Source organism: Mytilinidion resinicola, assembly GCF_010093595.1.
Source record: "Mytilinidion resinicola strain CBS 304.34 unplaced genomic scaffold BDZ99scaffold_19, whole genome shotgun sequence".
Taxonomy (NCBI): domain Eukaryota; kingdom Fungi; phylum Ascomycota; class Dothideomycetes; order Mytilinidiales; family Mytilinidiaceae; genus Mytilinidion; species Mytilinidion resinicola.
The window spans coordinates 284,438-308,432 of record NW_022985455.1 but is presented as its reverse complement, the minus strand read 5'-3'; the positions used below and the strand labels follow the sequence as shown (position 1 = coordinate 308,432).

General features: G+C 55.0%; 9 protein-coding genes across 9 annotated transcripts; 4 read left to right on the top strand and 5 right to left on the bottom strand.

Moving 5' to 3' along the window:
- The first annotated feature begins 340 nt into the window (after positions 1-340).
- On the top strand, positions 341-2,203 carry BDZ99DRAFT_466791 (peptidase family T4 protein). Its single transcript, XM_033720866.1, has 2 exons — positions 341-1,593; positions 1,649-2,203. Exons 1-2 carry the CDS (start codon positions 531-533, stop codon positions 1,807-1,809), a joined length of 1,224 nt encoding a protein of 407 aa, XP_033572103.1. The 5' UTR covers positions 341-530; the 3' UTR covers positions 1,810-2,203.
- Positions 2,204-5,012: 2,809 nt separating this feature from the next.
- On the top strand, positions 5,013-5,783 carry BDZ99DRAFT_396422 (DSPc-domain-containing protein; the record flags this gene model as incomplete). Its single annotated transcript, XM_033715991.1, has 2 exons — positions 5,013-5,282; positions 5,457-5,783. Coding segments are annotated over 2 exons (597 nt in total), but the record flags the coding sequence as incomplete, so codon positions are not given.
- Positions 5,784-6,378: 595 nt separating this feature from the next.
- BDZ99DRAFT_466786 (uncharacterized protein) lies at positions 6,379-8,098 on the top strand. The gene has a single exon (XM_033720865.1). It carries the CDS (start codon positions 6,438-6,440, stop codon positions 7,749-7,751), a length of 1,314 nt encoding a protein of 437 aa, XP_033572101.1. The 5' UTR covers positions 6,379-6,437; the 3' UTR covers positions 7,752-8,098.
- A 1,147-nt stretch (positions 8,099-9,245) lies between these two features.
- Positions 9,246-9,830, bottom strand: BDZ99DRAFT_113751 (uncharacterized protein). The gene has a single exon (XM_033712451.1). It carries the CDS (start codon positions 9,657-9,659, stop codon positions 9,309-9,311), a length of 351 nt encoding a protein of 116 aa, XP_033572100.1. The 5' UTR covers positions 9,660-9,830; the 3' UTR covers positions 9,246-9,308.
- A 1,869-nt stretch (positions 9,831-11,699) lies between these two features.
- Positions 11,700-11,918, bottom strand: BDZ99DRAFT_396636 (heat shock protein DnaJ; the record flags this gene model as incomplete). Its single annotated transcript, XM_033716001.1, has 1 exon — positions 11,700-11,918. A coding segment is annotated over one exon (219 nt), but the record flags the coding sequence as incomplete, so codon positions are not given.
- A 1,656-nt stretch (positions 11,919-13,574) lies between these two features.
- Positions 13,575-15,058, bottom strand: BDZ99DRAFT_113733 (Metallo-dependent phosphatase). The gene is made up of 2 exons (XM_033712450.1): positions 14,621-15,058; positions 13,575-14,558 (listed from the first exon to the last, which is right to left on the bottom strand). The coding sequence occupies exons 1-2, from the start codon at positions 14,826-14,828 to the stop codon at positions 13,702-13,704; spliced, it is 1,065 nt and encodes a 354-aa protein (XP_033572098.1). The 5' UTR covers positions 14,829-15,058; the 3' UTR covers positions 13,575-13,701.
- Positions 15,059-15,341: 283 nt separating this feature from the next.
- On the bottom strand, positions 15,342-17,582 carry BDZ99DRAFT_524850 (uncharacterized protein; the record flags this gene model as incomplete). The annotated part of the gene is made up of 3 exons (XM_033725943.1): positions 15,342-17,255; positions 17,307-17,405; positions 17,472-17,582. The coding sequence occupies 3 exons, from the start codon at positions 17,580-17,582 to the stop codon at positions 15,342-15,344; spliced, it is 2,124 nt and encodes a 707-aa protein (XP_033572097.1).
- Positions 17,583-18,786: 1,204 nt separating this feature from the next.
- Positions 18,787-21,834, bottom strand: BDZ99DRAFT_363880 (uncharacterized protein; the record flags this gene model as incomplete). Its single annotated transcript, XM_033714718.1, has 1 exon — positions 18,787-21,834. A coding segment is annotated over one exon (3,048 nt), but the record flags the coding sequence as incomplete, so codon positions are not given.
- A 329-nt stretch (positions 21,835-22,163) lies between these two features.
- On the top strand, positions 22,164-23,410 carry BDZ99DRAFT_511210 (uncharacterized protein). Its single transcript, XM_033724528.1, has 2 exons — positions 22,164-22,311; positions 22,394-23,410. The coding sequence occupies exons 1-2, from the start codon at positions 22,231-22,233 to the stop codon at positions 23,243-23,245; spliced, it is 933 nt and encodes a 310-aa protein (XP_033572095.1). The 5' UTR covers positions 22,164-22,230; the 3' UTR covers positions 23,246-23,410.
- Positions 23,411-23,995: the final 585 nt, after the last annotated feature.

Genomic DNA, 23,995 nt, shown 5'->3' with positions numbered 1-23,995 from the left:
TTGTCTAGCTATAAAGAGGCAAGCTTCAGGGCGGTGTACAGAAAGCCCGAGGTCGCGGATGTGGACGCGGCATACGCGTCTTCATAGAATATCTGAGCATGCATCGACGCTCTATGCACTGCATTTGGTTTTATGCATTGGTTCCAAGAAGGATACATCTTCGACCGCTTGACTTGGCACTACGGGGAGTCATCTTGTCCGTAGGACATCACACAAGCCCCACTGATAACCCCGCTATCTCACTCGATCTCTCCACAAGCGAGCCTCATGATGTGGTGAATTCCTTAACAACTGTCTATTCAGGCTTAGACATATACCTGACCGCATAAACGCGGTGACTCCCATATTCACGCTACTGGAAAGATCACCTAACAAGCGAGGCCTGACAATGCCTTAGGAACTATGAAACTGTAGTATAATAACCTTCCCTTCATCAAATTTTCACATTCGGTCTCTATCAGTTCTTCTCCAACATCAATCTATATCGACTCCTCTCCAATATCAGTCTATCTCAATTCCGCTTAAGCAAAATGGCAGCAACGTCCTCTTCCACTGCTGCAGACACTCCTCGCGGCCGCATCCGCGACCTTCTCCCTACCGTGAATCTCGGCCGCTTCGCTTCAGGCCCTAAGAACTCCCTCACCGACGTCCCTGGCGTCCTTGTCCATACTCAATCCATCCACTCGCATCCCGCTGCAGCCCCCGGCTCCATCAATACCGGCGTCACTACGATCTTACCCCGGAAAGACTGGTTCCATCAGGCATGCTTCGCTGGTCTCTTCCGCTTCAACGGCTCCGGGGAGATGACCGGGAGTCATTGGATCGAGGAGACGGGATTACTACACTCCCCTATCATCCTGACCAACTCGTTCGCCGTGGGCGCTGCTTATCAAGGAATCTACGAGTGGGCAATCCGCGAGTACGGGGATGAGAAGGGGAGTGTAGATTGGTTCCTGTTGCCCGTAGTCGGCGAGACGTTTGATGGATACATGAACGATATCGCCAAATTCTCGGTAAAGCCAGAGCATATTGTTCAAGGAATGGATCAGGCAAATGCGGATAGCGTGCCGGAAGGGAACACGGGAGGCGGGACAGGTATGCTCTGCCATTACTTCAAGGGAGGGACGGGATGTTCCAGCCGTGTGATTCCAGGAGTGAAGAAAGATTACACGGTCGGAGCACTCGTGCAAGCGAATTACGGTGCCATGCGGGACTTTCGAATCAAGGGAGCGCCGCTTGGAAGACTGATATTAGAGGACCAGGAGAAGATTATGAGAGCAAATCCGGATGATCCTAAGCTCCTGGCGCAAGCTAAGCTGCTGATCAAGTTGACAGAAGCGAAGGACAAAAAGGATGGGAGTATCATTGTGGTGATAGCGACAGATGCACCGCTGCATCCTACCCAGCTGCAGCGTGTGGCAAAGAGAGCGACGATTGGGTTGGCGAGAGCTGGGGGCTGTGGACACAATCCATCTGGGGACATCTTCCTGGCTTTCTCGACTGCGAATGAGATTCCGGTGCAGACTGTTACGACACAGGAGCGGAAAGTAGATCCTTGGACTCCTTCAACTCTGCCAATCGAGTATGTTGACGGTAAGCATACACAACACTTTAAATCAACCCCCTCCTTAACTAACTTCTGTCTTAGATCAGACAATCAACTCGATATTCGAGAACACGGCTGATGCGGTCGAGGAGACGATCTTGAATGCCTTGTGTATGGCCGAGACTATGACCGGACATGAGGGCAATACCGTCAACGCCTTGAACACAGACCAGATGAAAGAGATGATGGAGAAGTACCTGTAAATGGATGTTCTTCATATTCAGGTTTGATTTACTTGGAATTGAATACGCTGGAGAGCCTCATGCAGCGTCATGGGTGAAATCACCCTAAGTCTCTAGCACGTTCGATCTGGACGACACAAAACTTGACATCTTGTTCGGATTTTCCAGATGCACTGGGACACCTCATGCAGTCAAGTGCATGTGGAATTACCTTAGGTTTACATGTTCGATCTGGACCTTGAAGATCTTTACATTTCATTGTGATTTCTTTCGACGGGCTGGGCCGCCTCACGCAGCATTGTACAGGTATAAACACTCCGGATACACGGTAAATCGAATTTGGAGCGCGAAGATATTTACATCCCGTTCGGACTTCCTTAATGTGCTGGGGCAACTCACGCACTATCGAACAAATGTAAACGCTCCGTGTGAACAGAGTGGCTCAGATGTCAGACTGATTTATGACGTGCTAAACCTTACATACCACCCAGATTTCCTCAAATACGTTGGGACACTTTAAACAACGGTGCACAGTCGAAGTCTGCACATGCCACACCCTACTATTTCAGTCTGTCGACTTCAGTGTTCGTAGCTAGCCATGAACAGTACCTCGCGACAGCTTCCAGTTACCGGTGTTGTCAGATCCAGGCATCATTACCACGGTAATGGTTTCACTCTCACCGTGAATCGAAAGCTGACAGCTTCGTGGCCAAAGTAAGCACAAGCTTTGATTTCAAGACTCTGGGAGGCCAAAGATGTGGCAACTTGGTCGACGGCGATTTTGAGCAGTTCGTGACCGCACTGATGCGGAAGATATATTTCGTAGACAGGCATCGCCGATTACTCGAGGTGGTTGGATTGGGTAGCCTATTTGTCGGGACATGTGCCCCTGATAGAGCTGCATATAACAGATCTTCAGACCATTCTTTTAGAGTGCAGTTGGACTTGGATGCTTGGTTAAGGTGCTTGGGTCCACTGCGTGTCCGTGTTCGTGGTCTCAAGCACCGGTGGGTCAGGGATTAATCGGTCACGTGATGTATGAACTCTGTCACTGCTCATTCGCTCCATGTATTGCCACCCAATACTATCAATAATTTGATGGAACATAGAGAAGTGATAGAAGATGCTCTCTGTAAATATTTCCTATGACTTTCACAGTTGCAGGAGGCAAACATTGGAAGTCATGAAGGAGGGCGCCTTGAAGCGTTGGTGCACGGCCTTCACACTGAATCTGTCCCTTCGCCGGGATCTTCATCGCCTTCGCACTCGCTGATTCGCTGTAGGCCGGGCAGTCTCCACCTCGGCGGCTATATTTATACCAGTAAGAAATGAGGAACGGCGTCGGGGGTGTAGCACAGCACGGCAGGGCGGCCGCGTCTTGTGAAGTGTGGACGAGTGGAGCAAGCACTCGCAGTGTCTTTACTACCCGAAGACATAGATTCTATGATGCGAACAGAGTGCAAGTGCCGAGACAGACACACACGATGTGTGTTGTTGAATGGAACAGTCTAGTGTCGCCTGCAGTTGAAGGCTGCGAGGAAAATTCCCGCCGAGCCAGGCCTCTTCTAAAAAAAGACCTCGGGCGTATCGCAAACAAAACGGGACTAGGGCAGCGGTTCGACAGCAGCTGGAGCATTGGTTGGAGGCGTTGGCCGTCCGTGCCTCTTTGCCAGACGCTGGTCCACACCTGCCCGTTCACCATTCAGTTCAACATCACCTGAACCTCCTCCTCAATCCCTCCCACCGACATCGCCGCTTGGACGACTCTCTCTCTCCTCGCACACTCCCCTGGCTGGTCGTCCAAGCCTGTTCGCAGCACGCTCTTCTGCTGGCCACTTTTGCGGCTCTTGTTCCATCGAGTGCGCCGTCGCCAACAACCCAAATACCTACGCACCTCGCGCTGCTCGAGCCGCCTCTCAGTCACTCCTTTGGCGCTTAGTCGAGATCTGGCATCTCGTTTCAACTTCTGCACTCTTCATTGGCAGTCCGGTGCGTATCGCTGTTCTCTCTACCCGCGCTCCAACTCTCCACTCATTCACTTCTTTCCTGCGCCATACTCCTACCCCTCTGCTGCCCTGTATGTTTCGAGCGTAATTGCAGTCGCCGCTCGTCCACGTTGCTGCCAGCTGCTCCCACCAAACTCACTCCCATCCTCTTGCCCTTCGTCTTCTCACACGCCCCAATGCATTTCGCCGCCCACTATGGCGACCACCACAATGCTCCAAAAGGCTGACAGTCCAACTCTCAAAAGGTCCTTTACTCCGGACCTGCCGTCTAATTCATACTTTCGAGCCAAAAAGCCAGACCACAACGCCGCTCCATTCTCGTCCCATCCTCCTTCCCCACGTCGGGCATCGTGTAGACAGGAGACCGTAGACCGACGACCACGATCCCGCGGCCTGGGACCGCCCGGACGGCCCCCCAGAGTCTTCAACCCAAGCATGCCCGTTCAGACGACTTCGAGACCTCATGTGCCAATGCCGTCGTTCATGTCGGTTTTTGGCGAGGAAGCAAACGACACCGGGATCCGGGATTATACAGAGCGCAACGCCACTGCCTCCCATGGCGACCTCGTAGCGCGGCCTGCATCCAGCGGGAATATTGCCATTCACCAGGGCTCGAACGCGCCCTTCTCTGTCTTCCATCAGCACCGGGACAGCACTTCGACATCGGCGTCAGAGTCGTCCGACTCGTCGCCTACCACCACTATTTCCACCATGGACTCGTCCTCCATGACCGAGCCGTCACCAGCGACGTCGCCCGAGTCTCCGCATGCCAAAATGCTCCCTTCATCGTTCGTGGCAGACTTTAGATCGCGACGCATGGAAGCACCCACGCTAGAGCCCACGCAACAGGCCTCCTTTTTTGAGCTGCAGCGGCCCACAACGCCTGCTAAAAAGCCCCGGAACCTGAAGAATCTGGCCGTCAAAACATCGAGCCTGCTGAACACGGGACGGGCAGCCTCCACAGCGTCTCTGCCAATTGTTGCCAAACAGGAGGCCGCACCTTCAGAGCCAGCTTCGCCTTTGTTTGTCAAGCCACCAACGCCACCAAAGAGACGACCAAGCAACTTGGGCCTCACCATTCAGACTCCAGGACACGACAATAAACCCATGCGCCTGCTCATTCCATCCACCCCGTCGTTCAATCGGCCTGCGCTGCGCCATTTCCAGTCTTCTCCTTCACTTCCCTTGTGTTCGCCCAGCGTAGCTCCCTCTGGAGGGATGCACTTTCCTTCTCTCCGACCTCTAAAAATAACCAATTCGCATGGCTTTGCCGAAGTGCCCATAGAAGTGGAAGAGGAGGACCAGGAGCCAAATTTTGATATACCGCAGTCCCGTGAGGAGAAGCCAGCGGCTTACCCGAATGGGCCAATTTGCATCTACGAATCAGGGGTGTTTTTGTATTTTGAACCCACTGCAGAGCAAGCGTTGAATTACGACGTAATTTTCAATGTCGCTAGCGAAGTCAAGAATCCCTTCGCTACAACTGCTGTCGGCGAGGACTCGTTAGAGGACCTGGAGGCTAGAAGACGGGATGGCAAGCCGACCAAGAGCCAACCAACACCGAGCGTTGGTTCTGCCTTAATGCCCACGTCCACGGGGGTGGACCGCACGGATACTCAAGACAGCTCCCCGACCACCCCAAAGGCTACACCAATTTCAGAGCATCCTACAGCATCAGTAGCGAACCCAGCTCTGAAAGCTCCGGAATACATTCACATCCCGTGGGAACACAACACTGACATCGTTCCTGATCTCTACAGACTGGTTCAAGTTATCGACGACCGTGTCCAGCAAGGCAAGCGGGTCCTTGTCCACTGTCAGTGTGGTGTCAGCCGTTCAGCTAGTCTCATCGTCGCCTACGGGCTGTACAAAAACCCAGGCATCAGCGTCCAAGAGGCTTATGATGCTGTCAAAAAGCGGAGTAGATGGATAGGTCCGAACATGAACTTGATCATGCAGTTACAAGAGTTTAGGAACGGACTCTTACGACAGAATATGCCGAGGAAATCAGCAGGGCTACCTTCCGCTAATTCTCGGCCGCTTACTTTCGAAATGGATTCATCGCCCACCGGGTCGAAGACTCCCCGAACTGCCCCATTACCTCCTGAAAATGACTCCTTGATGCAACGAGCAAGCACAGGGAATATGGCCGATGTCTCTCCAGGCCCCATGACTGCACCTTCGGGGGGCTTTTTCTCTCCTGGTTATCGCCGGTCATGGGCCTCCAGCCAGACCCAGACGAATTTCGACGTTCCTCCTGGACATGCGCCTGTCACGACCGCCACTCCCTACGTTGATCCAACAGGCCACATAGTACCAGTAGTTGCTGTCAATAAGGAAGCAAATACCATGCAGCCTCCACGACTCAGCGAAGAGAGAAACCTCGTAGCACATGATGCCGAGTTGAAGGCCCCTCCGGTCCCCAATTTCTCTCGTCGGTTGACTCTCCAGAAACAGGATGATGATCTTGATGCATTATCTGGACTACTTTCTCCTCGCGCAACCTCGTTCGAGATCCCTCAGCAGGCGTCAGCTTTTTCACCAAGGTCGACTGAGTTTCACATGATTCCGCTACAACAAGCTCCTGATTATGATTCATTTGGCTTGACGTCACCCCGAACGACGACATTCCAGACATCTCCCATGCAACAGGAGTCTCTCCAAGAAGCGTCAATAACATCCCCAAGGTCCGCCGAGTTTCACATGACCCCCCTAAAGCAAGACGACTTCGATGGGTCATTTGGTCTGTTCTCTCCTCGCGCCACAGGTTTCGAAATACCCCACCAGGCATCAGAGATACGGCCAACCTCAACCGCCGGTGAATCTTTGATTTTGAAAAATCAATCTTCCAACTCCTCTGAGGACTCGAAGCCTGCTTGGGCTTCTCCTGACGCGTCAGCTCTGTCCCCACGGTCATCTGAATTCCATATGACTCCTTTCAAGCATGATGACTTCGACGATACGTATGGCTTAACGTCACCAAAAGCAACTAGTTTTACTTTTGGAGCACCTCCGACATTGCCACAATTCGGACAATCACCAAACCAAATGTCAAACCCACCTGCAGATCTAGTCTCACCCAGGACTGCCGAATTTCCGCGCAGCACCTTTGAAGACGAGCCGAGAAACCTCGACGTGACGTCTCCAAGGTCAGCCGAATTCCACATGACACCTCTCAAACCCCAGATCGAGGACAATGACTCGTTCGGTTTAACGTCTCCTCGCACGTTTGAATTCTCTTTAAACCCTTTCGAAGGCATCGAGCGAAAGTCAAACCCAGATGGAAGCCTTCCGTTTAGACAGCACCACCCGATCCATCCTCCAGCCCATCTCAGCCAGCCCGAAAGTGAGAATGGGTTTGCTTCATTGAATGGCTCGGCTAGCTTCAAGCCCTCATTTGTCAAATTGAGCCCGCCTCCGAGCTTCAAATTGGCCAAGCCTCCCATCAGAATTGATAGCTTGAGTTCTTCTGAAGAAGTTCCCCCGCCCCAATCGAAGACGGCCGAAGCGGTGCAAGATGCACCTACAGCTGTACCACCTCAGCTGTCAACACATCTGGCGACTCCATCAAAGCCAAACACCCTCAGAACACGTTACTCGTCTCCAAATCTGCAAGAACAACGACGCCTTCACAAGCTACAAACGGAGATAAAGACCCTGCTGCCACCACGATCACCCAATCTCGCACATGCTGTTGACGATATGGACGCATTGATGTCGCCAAGAGCGACCGAGTTCACAAGGAACCCATTCCATATCGACCTTGCTAGTCCGGGAGAAGATACTAGCCCGGCATCGTCCATCGAAACGATCAGAGCTGGTCAGGATCACATTGAAGGATTGAATGCTACTGCGGATGCCCACTGGCTTGCACCCAAACCAGTCGACGACGATCCAAGGAGCCCAGCGCACAAAGGTGTGAGTCCTATCGTGCGCAGTATCTTCGACGTCCTATGAGCAGACTTATAGCCTCTTCCCGCTGTTTGGGTTACGTCAAGGGAGACTTGATCTTCCATCCGCAATGCCAGTTGAGTTGAGCCAAAGTTCAGGGTGACTCACCGCCTCGAGAGGTGGTTTCTGGCTATGAGGATGGTCCCACGCATTCAGTATTCCCGGATGCGTCGAACCGTACCTCGCACTCTCCGAAATACTGACAACTCGACCCTATCGTGGCTTACCATATTGCCTATGGCTTACGAACCGACCCAGACGTTCGGCCGATAGCGAGAGAGCAGCAGCACCACCGGGATAATGCAAGCCAGCAACGGACATGCACGATGATCAGTCCTGTCAAACCGCCGCGTCCGGGAAACATGGGGCATTCAAGCAGCGGCGGCACCACGACCCAGTGCCTGCACAGTGGCCAGAGCGGCCACTGAGCCACACAACGCTCTCCCACCCCAACTCCTTTCTCTTGTACCCGGGCACACCACGTCACCCAACCACACGCTCTCTACCTTCCTTCTTCACATTCCCTTGGTGGCGTTTTCGAATTCGTCTCTAAGTAGCAACGACACCAAGGCGCTACGCACTCCGCACTCTATCGGCATTGGAGCTCGTTTCTTGAACGCCAAACACCATAGTGTCTACTCTCTCTCTCTCTTTCTCTCTATACAAGTCTCTCTTGATTTTTGCCTGGCTTTTCCTATGTCAAACCCAGTCACGAAGGATGGTCGCCGCCAACCAAACGCCCGTCTCAGATCTCCGTGACGCCTCTCCCCCCCCCCCCCGGGGGGGGGGGCCTTTCACACCACTCGGCCTCGGCTATTCGGGTCGTGCCTGTTTCTTTCCTTTGTTATTTGCGTCTCACAGCTTCCCGCGCACGTTATCGCGAGCAGCTTTTTGTATGTGTCGGCCTTTCGGGAGTCTTTTTGGAGTAATACGGGGGGGAGGGGTTTGCAACGAGGCCATTGGAACGGAATATGCGTGTGATGGGGGCACGAAATGTGCAAATGGTTGTTTTTTTTTTTTTTTTTTTTTTTTGGGGGGGGGGGGGGAGGGGCTGCAAAGTAGTATCCGGGGTGGTTTTTTCGGAATTGAGCCGGAGTGGAGTCGAGTGGTGGTGGTGGGTTCATCTATCTATCTAACTATCTAGCTAGGTATCTTATTTGCAATGGATATTATACCTGGTTTTTATACGCGAGGAGAACTGTGCTGTGCTGTGCTGTGCTGTTCTGTACTAAGTGACTTGGGATGTTTTTTGATGGCTGCGTAGGGCGGGCTCTCTCTCTCTGACGCGCCTTTTGGTTAATGTAGGTAACTAGGCTGTTTCCGGAATTTTTTTTTTTTTCAATATCACAAGTACACACACACACACATGCACACACAAAGTCATAAATGAGAAAAGTAAAAATCATGATGCAATTCAGGACAGAAGCCTCTCGAACAAAGCCTCCGCAAGTACCAAAGCCAAGATAATATAGACCCTCCCCCCCCACCCACCCTCCCAATCCCAAACCCAGCCCAAACCCCGTGAAAAAACCCAGCTTTCCCCCCCATCCCTGCCGAGGAAGCTCAAAGCAGTTCATGAGCATCGTAATACAAGCCAAAAGCAAAAACAACATATGCAAGAAGCGAAAGACAGAGCTTATGTGTAAAACGAGCGTGGGTCGTCGTAATTGATGTCAGAGTCATGCAAACAAGAAAAAAAAGAGTAATTCTCATATCGTAAAAAAACACACGTAAGACTTGGGGATTGATAGTGGAGGTGCTATGGCACACCTGCGACACCCGATTCATCCGTCCAGGTCCAAGTCTTAGTGAAAAAAAACGCCAGTTCCATTGGTTGATTGATTGACAAAAGGGAAGTTGTAGGTGACCGCAAGGTGTAAGGGGGGAAAGGGTAGTCGAAGGAGCAATATACATTTAGGGGGGTGGGAAAAGGTGACTAGAAAGCACTGCACCGTCGTGCATAATTGACGGTCGTGTAGACAAGAGCCATGAACAGACTCGAATTGTCTGGGTTTCGTAGTGACGTATCGCAAGAATAGAACAGCAAAAACAGGTAGGTATTGGGGGGGGAAGGGTAGAAGACTGGGTGGATACACCCAAAATTAAACATGGTGTGCAGTGATAAGAATCTGCCTGGAAGCTCAGAAACATTGGCCCATCTGGTAAGACCTCGTGAGGTGGCCCAGTATGTCGACCATTATGTCAGAGCTCATCGATATACAGTCCGATTTAGGATTTGATACGCAACTGAGGATGCTAGTAGGCGTAGGTCTCGGTCCGCCTGAGTCCAGGCTTGGTTTGGTAGTCTCTCTCCTTCTCGCGACCTCTGCTGCTATACCCGACATCCTCTGGTCCATATTTCTTGGCCCAGTTGATCTGGTCAGGGGGGAAGCTTGTTTTGCGGGCGGCTCGCTCGCGACGGAGATAATCTGAGTCGAGTTCGCCATACAATGAAGGGCCACGCGCTGTGTCTAGGCTTGGTCGACGTTCAGGGCTCGTACTCATCGTTGCAGAGCGACCAAGCGGCGGATGAGGAATGCGGATTGGAACAACTCTAGGCGCTGCTGCTGCCCCTGATGGGTAGCGCGATGAGGAATTTGAGGCGGGCACCGTGCGGGAAGTGGTTAAGGGAGATGGGGATCGGCGACGGCGAGCTTCAGGCTCGCGGAGAACAGTGCGATGTCCACCTGGGATACCGAAGTCCTCCGGAGCCAGTGTAACGCCACCTCCTGGGGATGCGATGTAATACTTCTTGGTCGAGGCGGATGGTTGCGCTGAAGGGATAGAGGGGTAGGCGGCGGTCTCGGGACTGGAGTTTCTAGATCCAGTAGGTAATGTGTTTTCGTTGCGCAGTGTAGATGGGCGAGTTGGTGTCGACTCCTTTCTGCGAGTCGATGACTGAACCGACGGCATCGTTTCCGACCGACGGAACACGGGGCTGGGCGAGATTTCGGAACGACGACGGTCGTTGCTCGATTCCATGGTGTGTGCACGTTGCGGCGTCGCGCGTGGGACCGTCTTGATGTCTGCGGGCGACGAGCTCGACTGCTTGAAGGAAGGAGGCCTCCTACTATTATCATCGTCGTCCCATTCAACAATCTCCGGGAAAGCCCAGACCTTGCGGTGGCCATCCCGACCCGAAGAAACAGGTTGCGCCGTATCCCGATCCCGAGGACGAGCAGCAGACGACCGTCGCGGTGCATCTGGTCGTCGGGGCCTGATATCGTAGTAGTCGCTCGCATCCCGAGACGAGCTCGTTCGGCTGGCCTGCGGCCGTGACTCGGCGTTTCTCGACGTCGAGATGTAGTTCTTGGCCTTATCTTCCATGTCACTCAGCTTTCGGTGACGCTCATCGGCGAAGCGGTCATCACGGTCGCGAGAAGAGCTTCGGCGAGTAGACCTCGCAGCCGCCTCCTCAACATTGCGGCGTTCTTCGTCGGCCTTTCGTCGGGCCTCAGCAGCCTCTTTTCTGGCTCTCTCGTGCTCAGCTTCCTGCTTCTCGCGAAGGCGTGCCTCTTCGCTGCGTTTCTTGTATTCTCGCTCGTAGCGGGTCCTGTCATCGGGCGACTCATCGTCTTCAGCATAGGCAAACTTGGCGGTGCGGTCCCGTCGCTCGTCCCGATCCTTGGTCTTCTTGTGGTCGGACTTGACTTTTTCGCTCGTCCTAGACACTCTGATGGGCTCTCGCTCGGTGCGCGAGGAGCGTGGCGCAGGCCGCTTGGTGTATGCTTCGTATCCGTCGTACTTCCTCGACGACGACCGGTCGTCGAAGTATTTGTCGTCATCGTAAACGCGGCTCGGTCTCCGCTCCTCGTAGCGCGGTGTGGAGTGGTTTCCTCCATAGGCGGCGGCGGACGCTGGAGATCGGTAGTCGTAGCTGGCAGAGCGCGAGGGTGTGCCGCCGCCGGTGCGTTCGAGCTTCTCTTTGCGCAGCTCGGCGAGGCGGACCTGGGCGTCGTAGACGGCGCGCTTGTCCTCGTCCCCAATAAGCTCGTAGGCGCTCTGGATCTTGTGGAACTCGTCCTGCTTCTGCAGCTTGAGCGACTCGTCGGTGACCTTGTCCGGGTGGCACTTCAGGACGAGCTTGCGGTATGTGGATTTGATGGTGGCCGCCTCTGCGTTCTTGGGCACGCCGAGGGCGGCATATGGATCGGGGGGAAGGTCAGAGTCCATGGTTTAGGCGGTCGAGCTGGGCCTGGGTACAGCGGCGGACATGCAGTTTGGACGGCGACGACAGCGAGCAGGCGGCGGAGGTTGGCCAGCGACGGGCAGGCGAGATATTTGATAATGCGGGTGTGGTTTGGGTGTGTCGATGGACGGTGTTTGAGGAGGAAGAGGCGCTGGAGGGTCGAAGGAGGCGGGTGTTATGTAGGAGCGACCCGTGACGTGAGTGGTGAAGCGGTGGTGAGAGAGATGCGGCGCACAGGATTACATCAGCCTGGGGGTGAGGAAGGCACAAGCCCGGCGATCCAGCGGCCGAGGAATCAGGGATGGTGCTGCGACGGGCGTTGAAGGGAATCGAAGGCCCGAGAAGCGCGATGGAGCGGATGGAACGTATGGAATGCTGTATGCAACGTGTCCGGCGTCCGTGAAGAGAGTGCGCGGGGAGGCAGTGCAAATGATACAGCAGCACAGAGCGATGGGCTGGCAAGCGGTGAGATGCGGGCCGATGGCGGTTTCAGTGTCACGACCAAGCACCACGCTCCACCAAGCTTTGCAGACCCAGCGACACTGCAGACAGCGGCCTCATATACACACACCGCGACAGGCCAGGGCTGCTGCTTGCACGGCCAGAGAGCCCGCCTCGCGCCTCGTTGCTCGTTCTCGGCACAGTTGCCCGCGATGCGCGCCGCTGCCTCGTCGTCACCTCGCCACGGCCGTCGACGGCGCCATTGGCCTCGGGGGCTCGAGCGGCTGGGCACTGCGATGTCAAGCTGGAGCACGCCGGCGTGGTGTTGAGCGGCCACTGGCTGCAGAACGGCTGACTCGACCATTGGAGCAAAGTTTCTAAGCGCTGGCCTCAGCGGGAGAGACCTCCTGCACGTCGGGCACGGCGGCTCTCGCGATTTGCTGCTGCGGGCTGCGAGGCCTCACGCCCATGGCCAACCCGGAGAGAGCAGCAGGCCGCAGTCTCGGGGCCTCGTCGACATGCGGTGCCGAGCCCGTCCATTATCAAGCGTGCCTCTCGTCAAGCATGCCTCTGGCGACCTTCAGGGCGGCAGGGCGGCAGTCCATTGTCACGGCCTCACAGTCATTTGCAAGCAATTGGAATCGCTCTCGTGCTGCTCGGCCGACGCTGCGCTCTGCGCTCTGCGCTCTGCGTCGAAGCAGCTGCTGGAAGCAGGGCCAGCTGATGCGATATTTTCCATTGGCCCATCAACACCATCGTCTGCCCCAAGGGCCCCTCGGGCTAGCCTCGAGCATCCCCACGACGCAGTCATGGCGTTGCTTGTGGTGTGACGCCCTGCCTTGCCGACGGCGCTGTCGACCTCTCTGTGCCCTCCATCCCACGGGGCGTGACGTGAGGCAGCCCCTCTAAGAGTGTGATGTGAGGCAACCCTCGAAGAGCATCCGAAGGCATCGCTCTCTGCCTCGCCGCGCCGTTGAGGCGTCGACCGATCGCCCTGCTTTCCACGGGCGATTGGCGCGGCACCCCATTGCTAGCCCAAGGCACTCGTCGTGTCGTCCCGGCCCGCCGTCCATTCACATGGCCAATCAAGCATCCATCGACTGAAAGTGGCAGGATCAGGGGTGCAGCGTCGTGCGGGGACCTGAGTCTCTGGCGGTGCAACACCAAAGGCCGAACGTGTGAGGGCCTGATTGCCTGGCCGCCGCCAGAGCGTCATTCCGCACGCCGTCCAGAGCCTGTGGCAGTGACAAGTAGCACCGCCCATGTATCGTGAGATCATGCCGCGCGAACAGCTGCCCTCTCTCTACTATCTGCATCCGTATGAACCTAGCCCTCGCCATCGTCACCGTCCGTCCAAATCGGGAGATCCATATCAACCACGATCGGCTTGTTAAACCGCTTCGGTCCCTCTCCATAGCCCGCCGCCATAAACGCAGCATTAACCACACAAGTCTCCCTCCCCCTCTCCTCCCCTTCTTCCCGCCTTACACCAACACCACCAGCCTCGCCCCCACCTTTGGACCGCCCTCCCAATCCAAGGCTTCCCATACCGTGACGTGTCTCCGCGCCGTCGTCCCCTAACCCCCTCCAGCCCTTCCCCTTCCCCTTCCCCTCCCCCCTCCCCGTCAAATCAACCAGCGACTGCCTCTTGCTTCCAGCACCCGCATCCTCCCACACCTCACACCCCTCCTCCAACCACCCGTCCTCCCCATCGTCGTCGCCAGCCCACCGCACCCGCTCCGCGCCCCGCCCCTCATGTATATGCCCGCAAACCACCAACCGCGGCCGCACGCGCCCCAGCCGCCGGCGCAGCGCCTCGCACCCGTGCGAACGGCCCGCGCCGGCAGCATCGCAGTGGTTCCGCGGCGGCGTGTGCGTGACCACCACATCCGCGTCGGTGGGGATCGCGGCCCAGAGCTCAGCGGCGGTGGCGTCGGCATATTGAAAAGCCCATTGGCCGAGCGTGGGCGAGTACGGGCTGCCGAAGACGGTGAAGCGTGTGTGCGGGCCCGTGGGCGCGCGCAGGCGGATCGAAGCGGGCTGGTGCTGGAGGTAGGTGAGGGAGGGGGAGGCGTTGGTGGTGAGAAGGCCGAGGCAAGCGGCGGGGTCTTGGGGCGAGGGGAAGCGCCAGGAGGTGCCGTGGGCGTCGTAGAAGGGGGCGTCGAGGGTGATGTCGTGGTTTCCTGTGGGTAGGTGTGTGTTAGGCGGATGGGTTTTGGAGCTTCGAGGTGGGCGGGGGCTGTACCTGCAATGATGATCTTGGCCTCGAAATCGGCTTTCTCGAGCCATGCGACGGTCTTTTGCAGCTCGCTCAGGCTGCCTTGGTTGGTGAGGTCGCCCGCGTGGATCAGCACGTCTCCGCGCGGGAGCTTAGGTGTTTGGTTGTGCGTGTCCGAGATGCAGACGAAGCGGGTCTTTCGCATTTGAGGCCGAGGCGGGGGAGAGGAAGCCATTTTGAGCCATGTTTGGTGTAAATGTTGCTCTGTTGGCTGTGTGGGGTGGGTTTATCAGGAAGTTCTCCAGAAGGTGTCGGGGAGGGAGAGCAGACAGAAGCGGGATATCTTCTTGGACCTGGACCGTGCACAATGGTTTGATCGAGCACCAGAAGAGATATCAGAAACCTGCAAGCAGGCTTGTGTTACAGGTCTGAGATTGTATATTCTGTTCCTAGTGCTGCGTATTCTCTAGCGACTTAGTGCAAGAAGTACGTTCTGTCTTGAACTTGACTCTACTTTGACGCATGGATCAGTTTCTATAATGGTTGGGTTCAAGGCGACCGTGGTCCGCAGTGATAGAAATCTATGACAGTATGGAAACATAACACCGTGGCGTTCTAGATAAACTAAAACCAAAGAGTTACGCCTTGTGCCTTCTGATTTGCCCATGGTCAGTATCCAAAAACATGGAAGAAACGCCTTGCCTACAACGCCCGTAAACTGAAAAGTGAACAGCGACCTGCATCGATTCTACATCCCGTTCCAAGGTGGGTCTTCCGTCACAAAGTCGTTATAGTCATACATCATACTATCGTCCGGAACTGGAGGGAGGACTGCATTTGACAATTCCGGCCACTGGCTCAAGTCGCCAAAGGTACCTGGGAAGCCGTCCATTGGAATGTCCGCCGCATTGTTGTCTAGCCTGCTACCAGAAGTCCTGAAAAGAAACCCGTCTAAGGTTTCGTTTGGTATTGTAGACATCGCAGGCATTGCAGGTGTAAACGGGATGTTTGCCGGTGATGATATTGTAACACCAGAAAAGTGTTCCTCCATAGGCGTCGGTACAGAAGGCCTGCGCGGTTCAACTGCTTGCAAGGTCGGAAGCGACTCTGTGTGATCAACGGTGGCTGTTGAATTCCAGTCCTTCATGGTCTTGCCATCTCGGAAATGGCCCGCGATGTGAACCTCGCGGGAGTTCCAGTCTGATAAGTGCAAATGACAGAAACCACAATCCCAGCCATCGTTCTGTGATTCTTCTGCGGAGCTCTTCCACTTTGCAGCAGTAATGTCGAATAGTGTCGAATTGTGGAAGTTCTTGACGTGCTGCCTCAGGTGATCTGGTCTGTAGTACGTCCGATCTTGAAGTGACCGTGCGGCGCATACTCCAATCCGGTGAGACGAGTGGACATGCTCCTCCGTGGGATCTTTCTGCATACAGAACGCACAGCAACTCGAAGTACTACCACGAGAGAAACTTAGACGGGGCCCGTGGAGCATGCAGGTCCATCTGGAACGTGGCAGATGCTGAGTTTCCTCGTGTCGCCGCCACGACTTGGGGGTAAGTGTCTTCTGGCAGAACGTACACTGCCAATTCTCTACACTGGGGGGATGCCGTGGTGCTTGTGAGGGTGTTGAGGCTGTGTTTTCAGGTATGTTTGTCGTCGTATTTTGCTTTCGGTAGTTCTTCTTTTTGCCTCGCCGAGATGGTCCTCTGGTGGAGCTATGAGGGGAGAAAGCGCTTGATTCGGATACTGATTCAGCACGAGGGTGGGACGTGTCGATCTTGCTTGGTTGCGCAGGTCGTGAATGGTTGCCACCACTTCTGTTATTTGCGAGGGTCGTGAAACGGCGGCCCTGGGTGTATGACTCGTATCCTTCGCTCTCCGATGAGGCGTCATCCTCAGAGTTACTTGACAGCCATGTCTCCATAGGGTTCAATTGGCGAGCTCTTGCGTTAGTGAACCAAGTCGTGACCTGTTTCTCTGTGATGCCGCATTGCTGAGCCAGTTGCTTCTTGGTTTCAGCGCTCGGGTAAGGGTCGTGCTGATTCGCATCTAGCCAACCTTGAAGCTTCGTCAAGGCGCTTAAGGGAAGCTTGAATCCCCGGCGAGCTCTGGACCTCGTAACCTTGCATGGCTTTGATTCCCTGGGGCGCGAATTTACTTCCATCTCTATACAGCTTGCACATTTCGTAGGCTGTTTGGGGCTCATCAGAGCGGACAGTTCGCATGCTGAACATCGCTGGTCTTTCTGAACCCTCCCCAATGACTGGTCTGGCGTTGGTAGGGAAGTTAGAAGTCTGTTCGCGCCAGTGCTTTGGCAAATCTCCGCGAATGGCGTTGAGGGTTTTTGATTTGGCGATTGGCTTTCTAGAGAAGAACTCGTATAGTCGTGAAATTTTGTCGACGTTGGAATTGCGAGCTCTGTTCTCGCGTCTTCACATGTTGGTACCGGTGGGCTACATTTCTCACAGAGAATACCCTCGCCCGGGTTAGCGATTGCCCACAATTCGCACGCCACGCAAGTCCGGCTTTCGTCGAGGCTCTGTCCATGATTCAGGAAGATACTATTGGTACGAGAGCAGTCCTTGGACGTGAAGACGTTGACTTTGGTGACAAGGGGTGCTACTTGTTGGTCTCGTTGAAGCCGCACGTGCTCGCCGCCCTTGACGAAAAGATTAGATGCATCAAACAAAGGTTGCAAGAATTGACTTACAACATGCACATTCCAGAAGTTTGGTGACTTGAAGTCGCCATTGGAGTCCTCAATGAAGGGGAAATTTGTAGTGGAGTGTTCGACGGCAGCAGTCTGGTCCTATAGAAGCTCAGATGGACTCTTTTAGAGGCTAGGTTGAGATGAAAGTTTCGGAAGCGTGTTTACCTGGTCAACTTCGACAGCAAGAGATTCGTCGAGTACCGGCTCGGAGCTAATGTAGCCCGAGTCGAATGACCAGATGGATGGCGCAGCCTTGGATGGCTTAAGACCGAACATCACGTCGAGATCTGCCTTGTTGCTGGGACTAGCGGCTTATGCATGCGGGAAAGCATATGAAAAAAGGAAAATGGCAGCCAAGGGGGTGTAAGGCGTTGGAAAGGCGTCTTGTACGATTGTAAGGCAACGCGGGATGCGCCCAGTGATATACACAGACGACTTGAGTACCAGGGAGCCGGTGGCTGTGCAAACACTTTCAACGCCTCGTCGCCTTAGCCACACTGCTCCAGCTGGACAGGCTCGTTATTTCACAGCCTGACACTCGATGGGGCATAGCGGCGGACGCGCCCGCATCATGCGCCGAGCCTTGAGCCTGTGCCACTGCTTAGAGCGCTTCCAACGGATTACCAAGAAGTCCGAGTCTGGAAAAAGCTAAAAGAGACCGAATTATAAGTCCTGCATCATGCTCATAGTTTCAGGTTCTCGCCACTGATCAGGTGCTTCCGGGCATTATAACGGATCTGGATGCGGAAAAGCTGAAGAACGCGTCGCAATCGTCAGTGGCTTTTCACTAATTATTGGCATGCCCTGTCATTGCTTAGGCTGCATGAAAGTATTACCAGACATCCAATTGAGGTGTGAAAGGCTCAAGAGCGTCAATTGGATAGATTTTGTCTGACTGGTCCGCTACTATTGAGGTCGCCTCCAAGATTTCGTTTCACATTGGCATTGCTTCTAGTGCTCTAATATAGTGACCAAGCCGATCGTCAGCACTCTAAAGCCCATTCTGGATAGTTTGACGTTTTCATCATTGTACATGTCTTCCGAGTTTATCATACTTCGAAAAACTTTTACGTCGTGGCAGACTAGTGCGCACGAGCTACAATTCGAGCGGCTATTTACACGCCGGAGTCTTCTTCCTTCACCCCGCCTCAGCAGTGTGACCTCCAGAGGTCATGCCCCGTACAGCCCCAGCCCAACCTCTTTCGTAGGCAGGTTAGGTGGCGTGGCCGTTGAGGCATTTCAGCGGTTATATCAGCCCCCAAAGGCGAGCGTAGGCAGCGAAGGCATGCCCCAAGTTGCCACTCAGTGATAAGTTGAATCGTTTCGGGGTTGATTCTCATGCTCAGCCCTTTTCCACCCCGTTGGTACGTGGCTCCTGTTCCCTAAGGACGTCCATAAAACTTGGCTTTTTGACAAACCCGGGAGACCTGGACTCCTCCTTGATGTGCGCTGGCCAAGCCTTTGAACTACAGATATTCCCCATCAAATCTTTCAGAGCAGGAATCTCCCTGGCGACCATCGCAAAACTCTCAAGGGGTATCCAGTACAAGCCTTCCATATTGAGAAACTGCTGCTTGGTATCATTGATACTTCGCTGAATTTTCTCATAGTCAAACTCTTCCTCGCCCTCCATGGGGAATCGGAAATCCTGGGCAAGTTTCGCTATGTCATATTTCCGCAGAAACAGCTCTCTTTGCTGTGGAGTGACCTCTTTGCGCGACCATTCCGAGTAAGGTGGGTCCATGTAGGCCAGATCAAGTTCTGGGAGCCCGAGAATTCCAGCCGCTTGAAAGGACATCATCCATGGATCATCTGTTTGGACACTGGAGTCAATGTCCTGCAATGCAACTTTGTAAAGCGGCAAGAACCCGGCCGAGATTCCCATCTCATCTCCAGAGAAATGCAAGGGGCGATTTGAGCCCAATTCAGCGGCACGTTTTAACACCCTAGGGAGCTTTGATAGGCGTTGCAAGCGTGCAACCTCTTTAGCCTTTTCTTCTGCCAATCTCTTTGCTTCGTTTTCCGCAGCGATACGTGCGGCTTCATCCGCTATCCTCTTGGCTTCAGCCTCCGCCTCTGCAGCTTTGCGTGCTATCGCTTCCTCTTCAGCTTTACGTGCCGCCTCTTCTTCCGCTTTCCGCGCGGCTTCTTCTTCGGCAGCTTTGCGTTTGGCCTCCGCGGCTCGTCGCTCAGCATCTTCACGGCGGGATTGAAGGACTGACTCTGGCGTTGTAGCCTTCTCTGGTGGAGCTGACGCTTTCTTAGATTCGGTAGCTGGAACCGGCGCTTTCTTAGCTTTGGCGTCGTCTCCGGACTTGTCTTCAACGGTGACCTTCGACTCCCTGCTCTTTTCTCTTTCAATGGTGCGGGCCTTGGCGAGCATCTTCTTGATAGCCTTCCTGTCATCGGGGGACTCCGCATCCGGAGTTGGTTTGACATCACGCGACCTCTCCCGTTCGCCAGGGCGTGGCTTGTTAAGTGGCTTCTTGATGGGCTTTCGATGTTCCTCTTCTTCGCTGTCTCCTGAATGAGCTCCACTGGCACGTCTCTTCGACTCCCGGTTCTCTACCCGAGACTTGATGGCCCTCTTTGGTGGCTTTTGCTCCTGGTCTTCACTGTAAGACCTTCGCTTCGCTACGGGTTTCCTTTGAGGCTCCGGGCTTTCGTCGATTTCTGAAGACGACGCCGTCTCATCGTCGACCACCTGTCTTCGTCGTTTCTTGGCATCTCGTTGATTGGACAATTGGCGGCCCGATATGAGCCGTCCTCTCGTTTTCTGTGGGGCTGTGAAGGACTTGGTGTGTTGAGTCCTTTTAGTCTCGTGTCGTGGCGAAGAGGAGCGCTCGCGTTGGGGCGATGACTTTCTCTTCGGGCGGGCTGGGGCAGCGTTTTGTGCTTCCTTCCTATTGCGTTTCGGGCTCTTGTGTTCAACACGGTGCCTGTCGTACGCCGCCTTCAAGAGATCCCTCTCCTGCTCCCATTTAGGCCCTTCTCTTTCCTCGGATAACTCAAAGTAAGTCCGGCCTTCACGGTTGCGTTTCGTAGGATCGAAAGAATCCTGCTCTAGTATCAGTTTGATGATTTTGAGATGGCCTCTCCCAATGGTAACGAGCATAGGAGTCTCGCTGTGCTTGGAAGGATCTGGGTCCGCTTTCAGCCCACTGGCTAAGAGAATGCTCAAGATGTCATAATGACCTCCACGAGCAGCCGCAACCCCGCAAGCAATGTTGGGCTTGATATTGCTATTCAGCAATTCCCCTACTGCCAGTATGTCGCCTTCACCAGCTTTTTCGATGAGGGTCTCGGTGTTGAACTCATTGTACAATAGTCGTGATGTTGTTCTCTGCTCACTTGCGCCGGTAGCGTTATCTTCGTCCTCCAGTGTGTTGGTTTCGCGGCGCATAGCTTGCTTTAGCTCTTTTTCAATCTCCTTCATATCGTCTTCGTCGTCGTTCAGTACGTCAATAGCGCGTTGGCCCTTTTTGTTTTGGTGGTGGGGATTGACTTTGGCTTTCCCGAGCAATAGCTTCACTACCTCCAAATGGCCATTCTCTACAGCGTCAATCAGAGGCGTGTCTCGGTCGTTCGATTCGCAATCGGTACGGCAGCCTTGGTCGAGCAGGAACTCCACAATCTCGGAATGTCCGTTGAGTGATGCCTTCTGGAGAGGCGCAATTCCGGCAAAGTCCTCCTGGTTCAGCTCCTCTGGGGCCGCGTTGAAGGCTGCTTGTACCGCTTCGAGGTCGCCCTTTTCGCATTCCCTAGCCAGTCTGGTTGCGCCAAAACGATCTACGTTTTTCTTAGGCATCATTGCGCGCGCCGGGGACGTCAGGGCGCGATGCGACGATCGCTTGACACGTGCGTGAGGAGGGATATTAGGCGTCAGGACGGGTCGTGGGGAGGAGGACGTCTCGGAGCTCGACTCAGACCACGTCTTGCGCTCCATGGACGGCAGGACGATGGAGGACAGATCGCGCCTCCTGCGGCCTTGCACACCTTGCAAGACAGACTGCGTAGACGCGGACCGTTTGTGCGGGTGGGTGCCAGACGGCGCAGGCGAGGGGTCCTGGTTGCGATGGCCGGAGGTTTCGCGCGCGAGGCCGTCGATCTTCGGCTTCTGGCGTGCTGGCTCGGCGGCCTTGGGACTGGAGTCTTCGCGCAGCTTGCGCTTGCGGGACTCAAGCGCAGACAGGCTTCTGCCTCGTGTGGTGACGGGGCGCAACGGGGACGACGGCGTGTGAGAGGGTGACTCAGGCGGCTCGACAGGGCTCCTATGTTGCTCTGGCCGCGAGGTAGTGCGGCTGCTGGGCGACGCGGGAGCAGACATCTTGCCGTCATGCTCGCGGCCGTGCTTGGCGCCGTTGGTTTCCTTCGACGTAGAGCTCGCAGCCGGGCGCACAACTACATCTTCGACATCGTCCTCGGTCTTGATGCCGGCGTCAGACAGCACCACCGTCTCGGCCTCCGACTCATTCTGGGCATCGTCGTCGTGGCTCGGGGCGGACACGGGCGGCGAGTCTCTGGCAGCGGCAGCGGGCTGCTCTTCCGCAGGCGAGGGTAGCGAGGGCTTAGGGGCGGGCGACGTGGACGCTGGGTGTGCGCTCCTGGGCATTATGGGAGACAGGATGGGACGGCTCCTGCCTCATTGCGAACTGAAGGTAATCGGGGCGATGGCAGGGTGGCGGGCGAGGCCGTCGAGATCGTGGTGGAGGTGAAAGGGTGAGGGCGAGATTGGATGTTGGGGCCTTTCTGCATCGCCAGATCGATCCAAAGCGGCTTACTGCCTCCGCTTGGCGCGCGTGGGAGCCCAAGGGGCCCTTCAGACCCGTGGAAACGCCATCCCAACACCATGAATAGCATCGCCATTCCGCGATTGCCAGCAAACCAATCCACCCGGAGACCCGGTGGCTGAAGCGACCTGCCCATGGACCTGGATGGGCCCCTCGCCGCGCTGCTGGATCCCGTGCTGCTGCTGCGTGCCTTCTACCTGGCCGCCGCCGCTCTGGTATCTCCAGCCTTCTCCTCTGTAGCAGCGTGCCGATGGCCTCTTGCCCGCTTCTCTGCTAATCCAGCTGCACTGCGCCCAGATACTGCTCATCAGCGCCGTGCCTGCGCTTAGCGATCGCTTTCTTGCCTATGGCTCTCGTTCTGCCCGTTCCCCAGCGCCCAGAAATGCGCCCACCGTCCTCGCCCGTGTGCTCGACCATTTGACGACCTACCGTGTCCCGCACCTCTACTTCGCGCATTTCTATATCCTCTCCATTCTGAGCTCCCTGTTTTGGGCGCATCAGATCTGGACACGTGGGCCTGGTTTCGAGCTCCTAGCCACCTTCGTCCCCGAAGACTCTCCTACCATGACTCTCCCGCAGATCTACATGGTCTGGGCATTGATGCTGCTACAGGGAGTTCGTCGCCTGCTTGAGTGTTTGGTGTCGGCCTCAAATTCGATGAGCACCATGTGGATAGGCCACTACATCCTCGGCCACCTCTTCTACCTGGCAGTGAACATCAGCATCTGGATTGAAGGGGTCCAGGCCATCCGCGCCCCCTCCCCTTCGTCGCACCCCCAACCAGCGTTCTCATCGCTCATACTGCCCCTCGTTCTCCCCATCCTTCTCGCCGCCCATGTCGGCCAGCACAGCTACCACGCCTACCTATCGTCTCTTCGCGCAACGAAGCACTCGTACAGTCTTCCCTCCCATCCGCTGTTTCCGAACGCCATTTGCCCCCATTACACGCTTGAGACCTTGATATATATCTGTCTGGCTCTTCTTGCGGCGCCCGAGGGGCGACTAGTGAATTGGACTGTTGCGACTGGGGCAGTATTCGTTGCCGTTAATCTCGGCGTCACTGCCCACGGCACTAAAGCGTGGTATGTTGACCAATTCGGCGAGGAAAAGGTGGCTCAAAGGTGGAAGATGGTCCCGTGGGTATGGTAGATTGTGCGATGAGCAAGTAGCAAAGCTCCAATACACGAGTGCTCTGCACTGCACTTATCTTGGTATGACTTGGATTTATATTTGCCCGGTGTGGTCAAAGTACGGAATAACTTACGGATGTTCTCCTGCGTTACTAATGTCACAGAATGCTTTCTCTCTAACCATGCCCCCCGAGATTATTTCGATTCGAGGCGTATCCGTCTCAGGTGTTGCCTCTGTTATTCTTCTGTAGGACCAGTCCCGTTAGATCCAGAGCAGACCGTCTTGATCGATCCTGTCACAGCCCCACTCGAAAATTCCAAGCACTCGCCCTCGTCTTCTTGGGTCACCCTATGGAAATCCATCTCTTCACGCACCGCATTGCAGAAGGGGTTGACATAAATCGTCCCTGGCGCGGATTAGCTATCAACGCCCTCGCAAGCAACAAACGAGGCTCAAAGTGCGTACTATTACAACTCGTGTCCAGCTCCGTAAGCCCCATACTTTTAGCAACCCATTCAAACCCCGGGGAGTCTACTATGTTGTCGGTGACCTCGCCCCTTACAACATCTGTTCAAGACGTTACTAAAAGTCAGATGGTATCAAGGGGCATGTGCATAGCTTGCAGGTATAAAAGCATGTGGTTATGTTGTCCAAAGAGTCTCCTGTAAGGGTGAAATCTCCTCTGAGGATAGGTTCAATACACCCTTTCTGCGCGTACAAGCGCCCTTTGACGGTAGTGTCATAGTCGTGGAATTTGTTTAGCTTTTG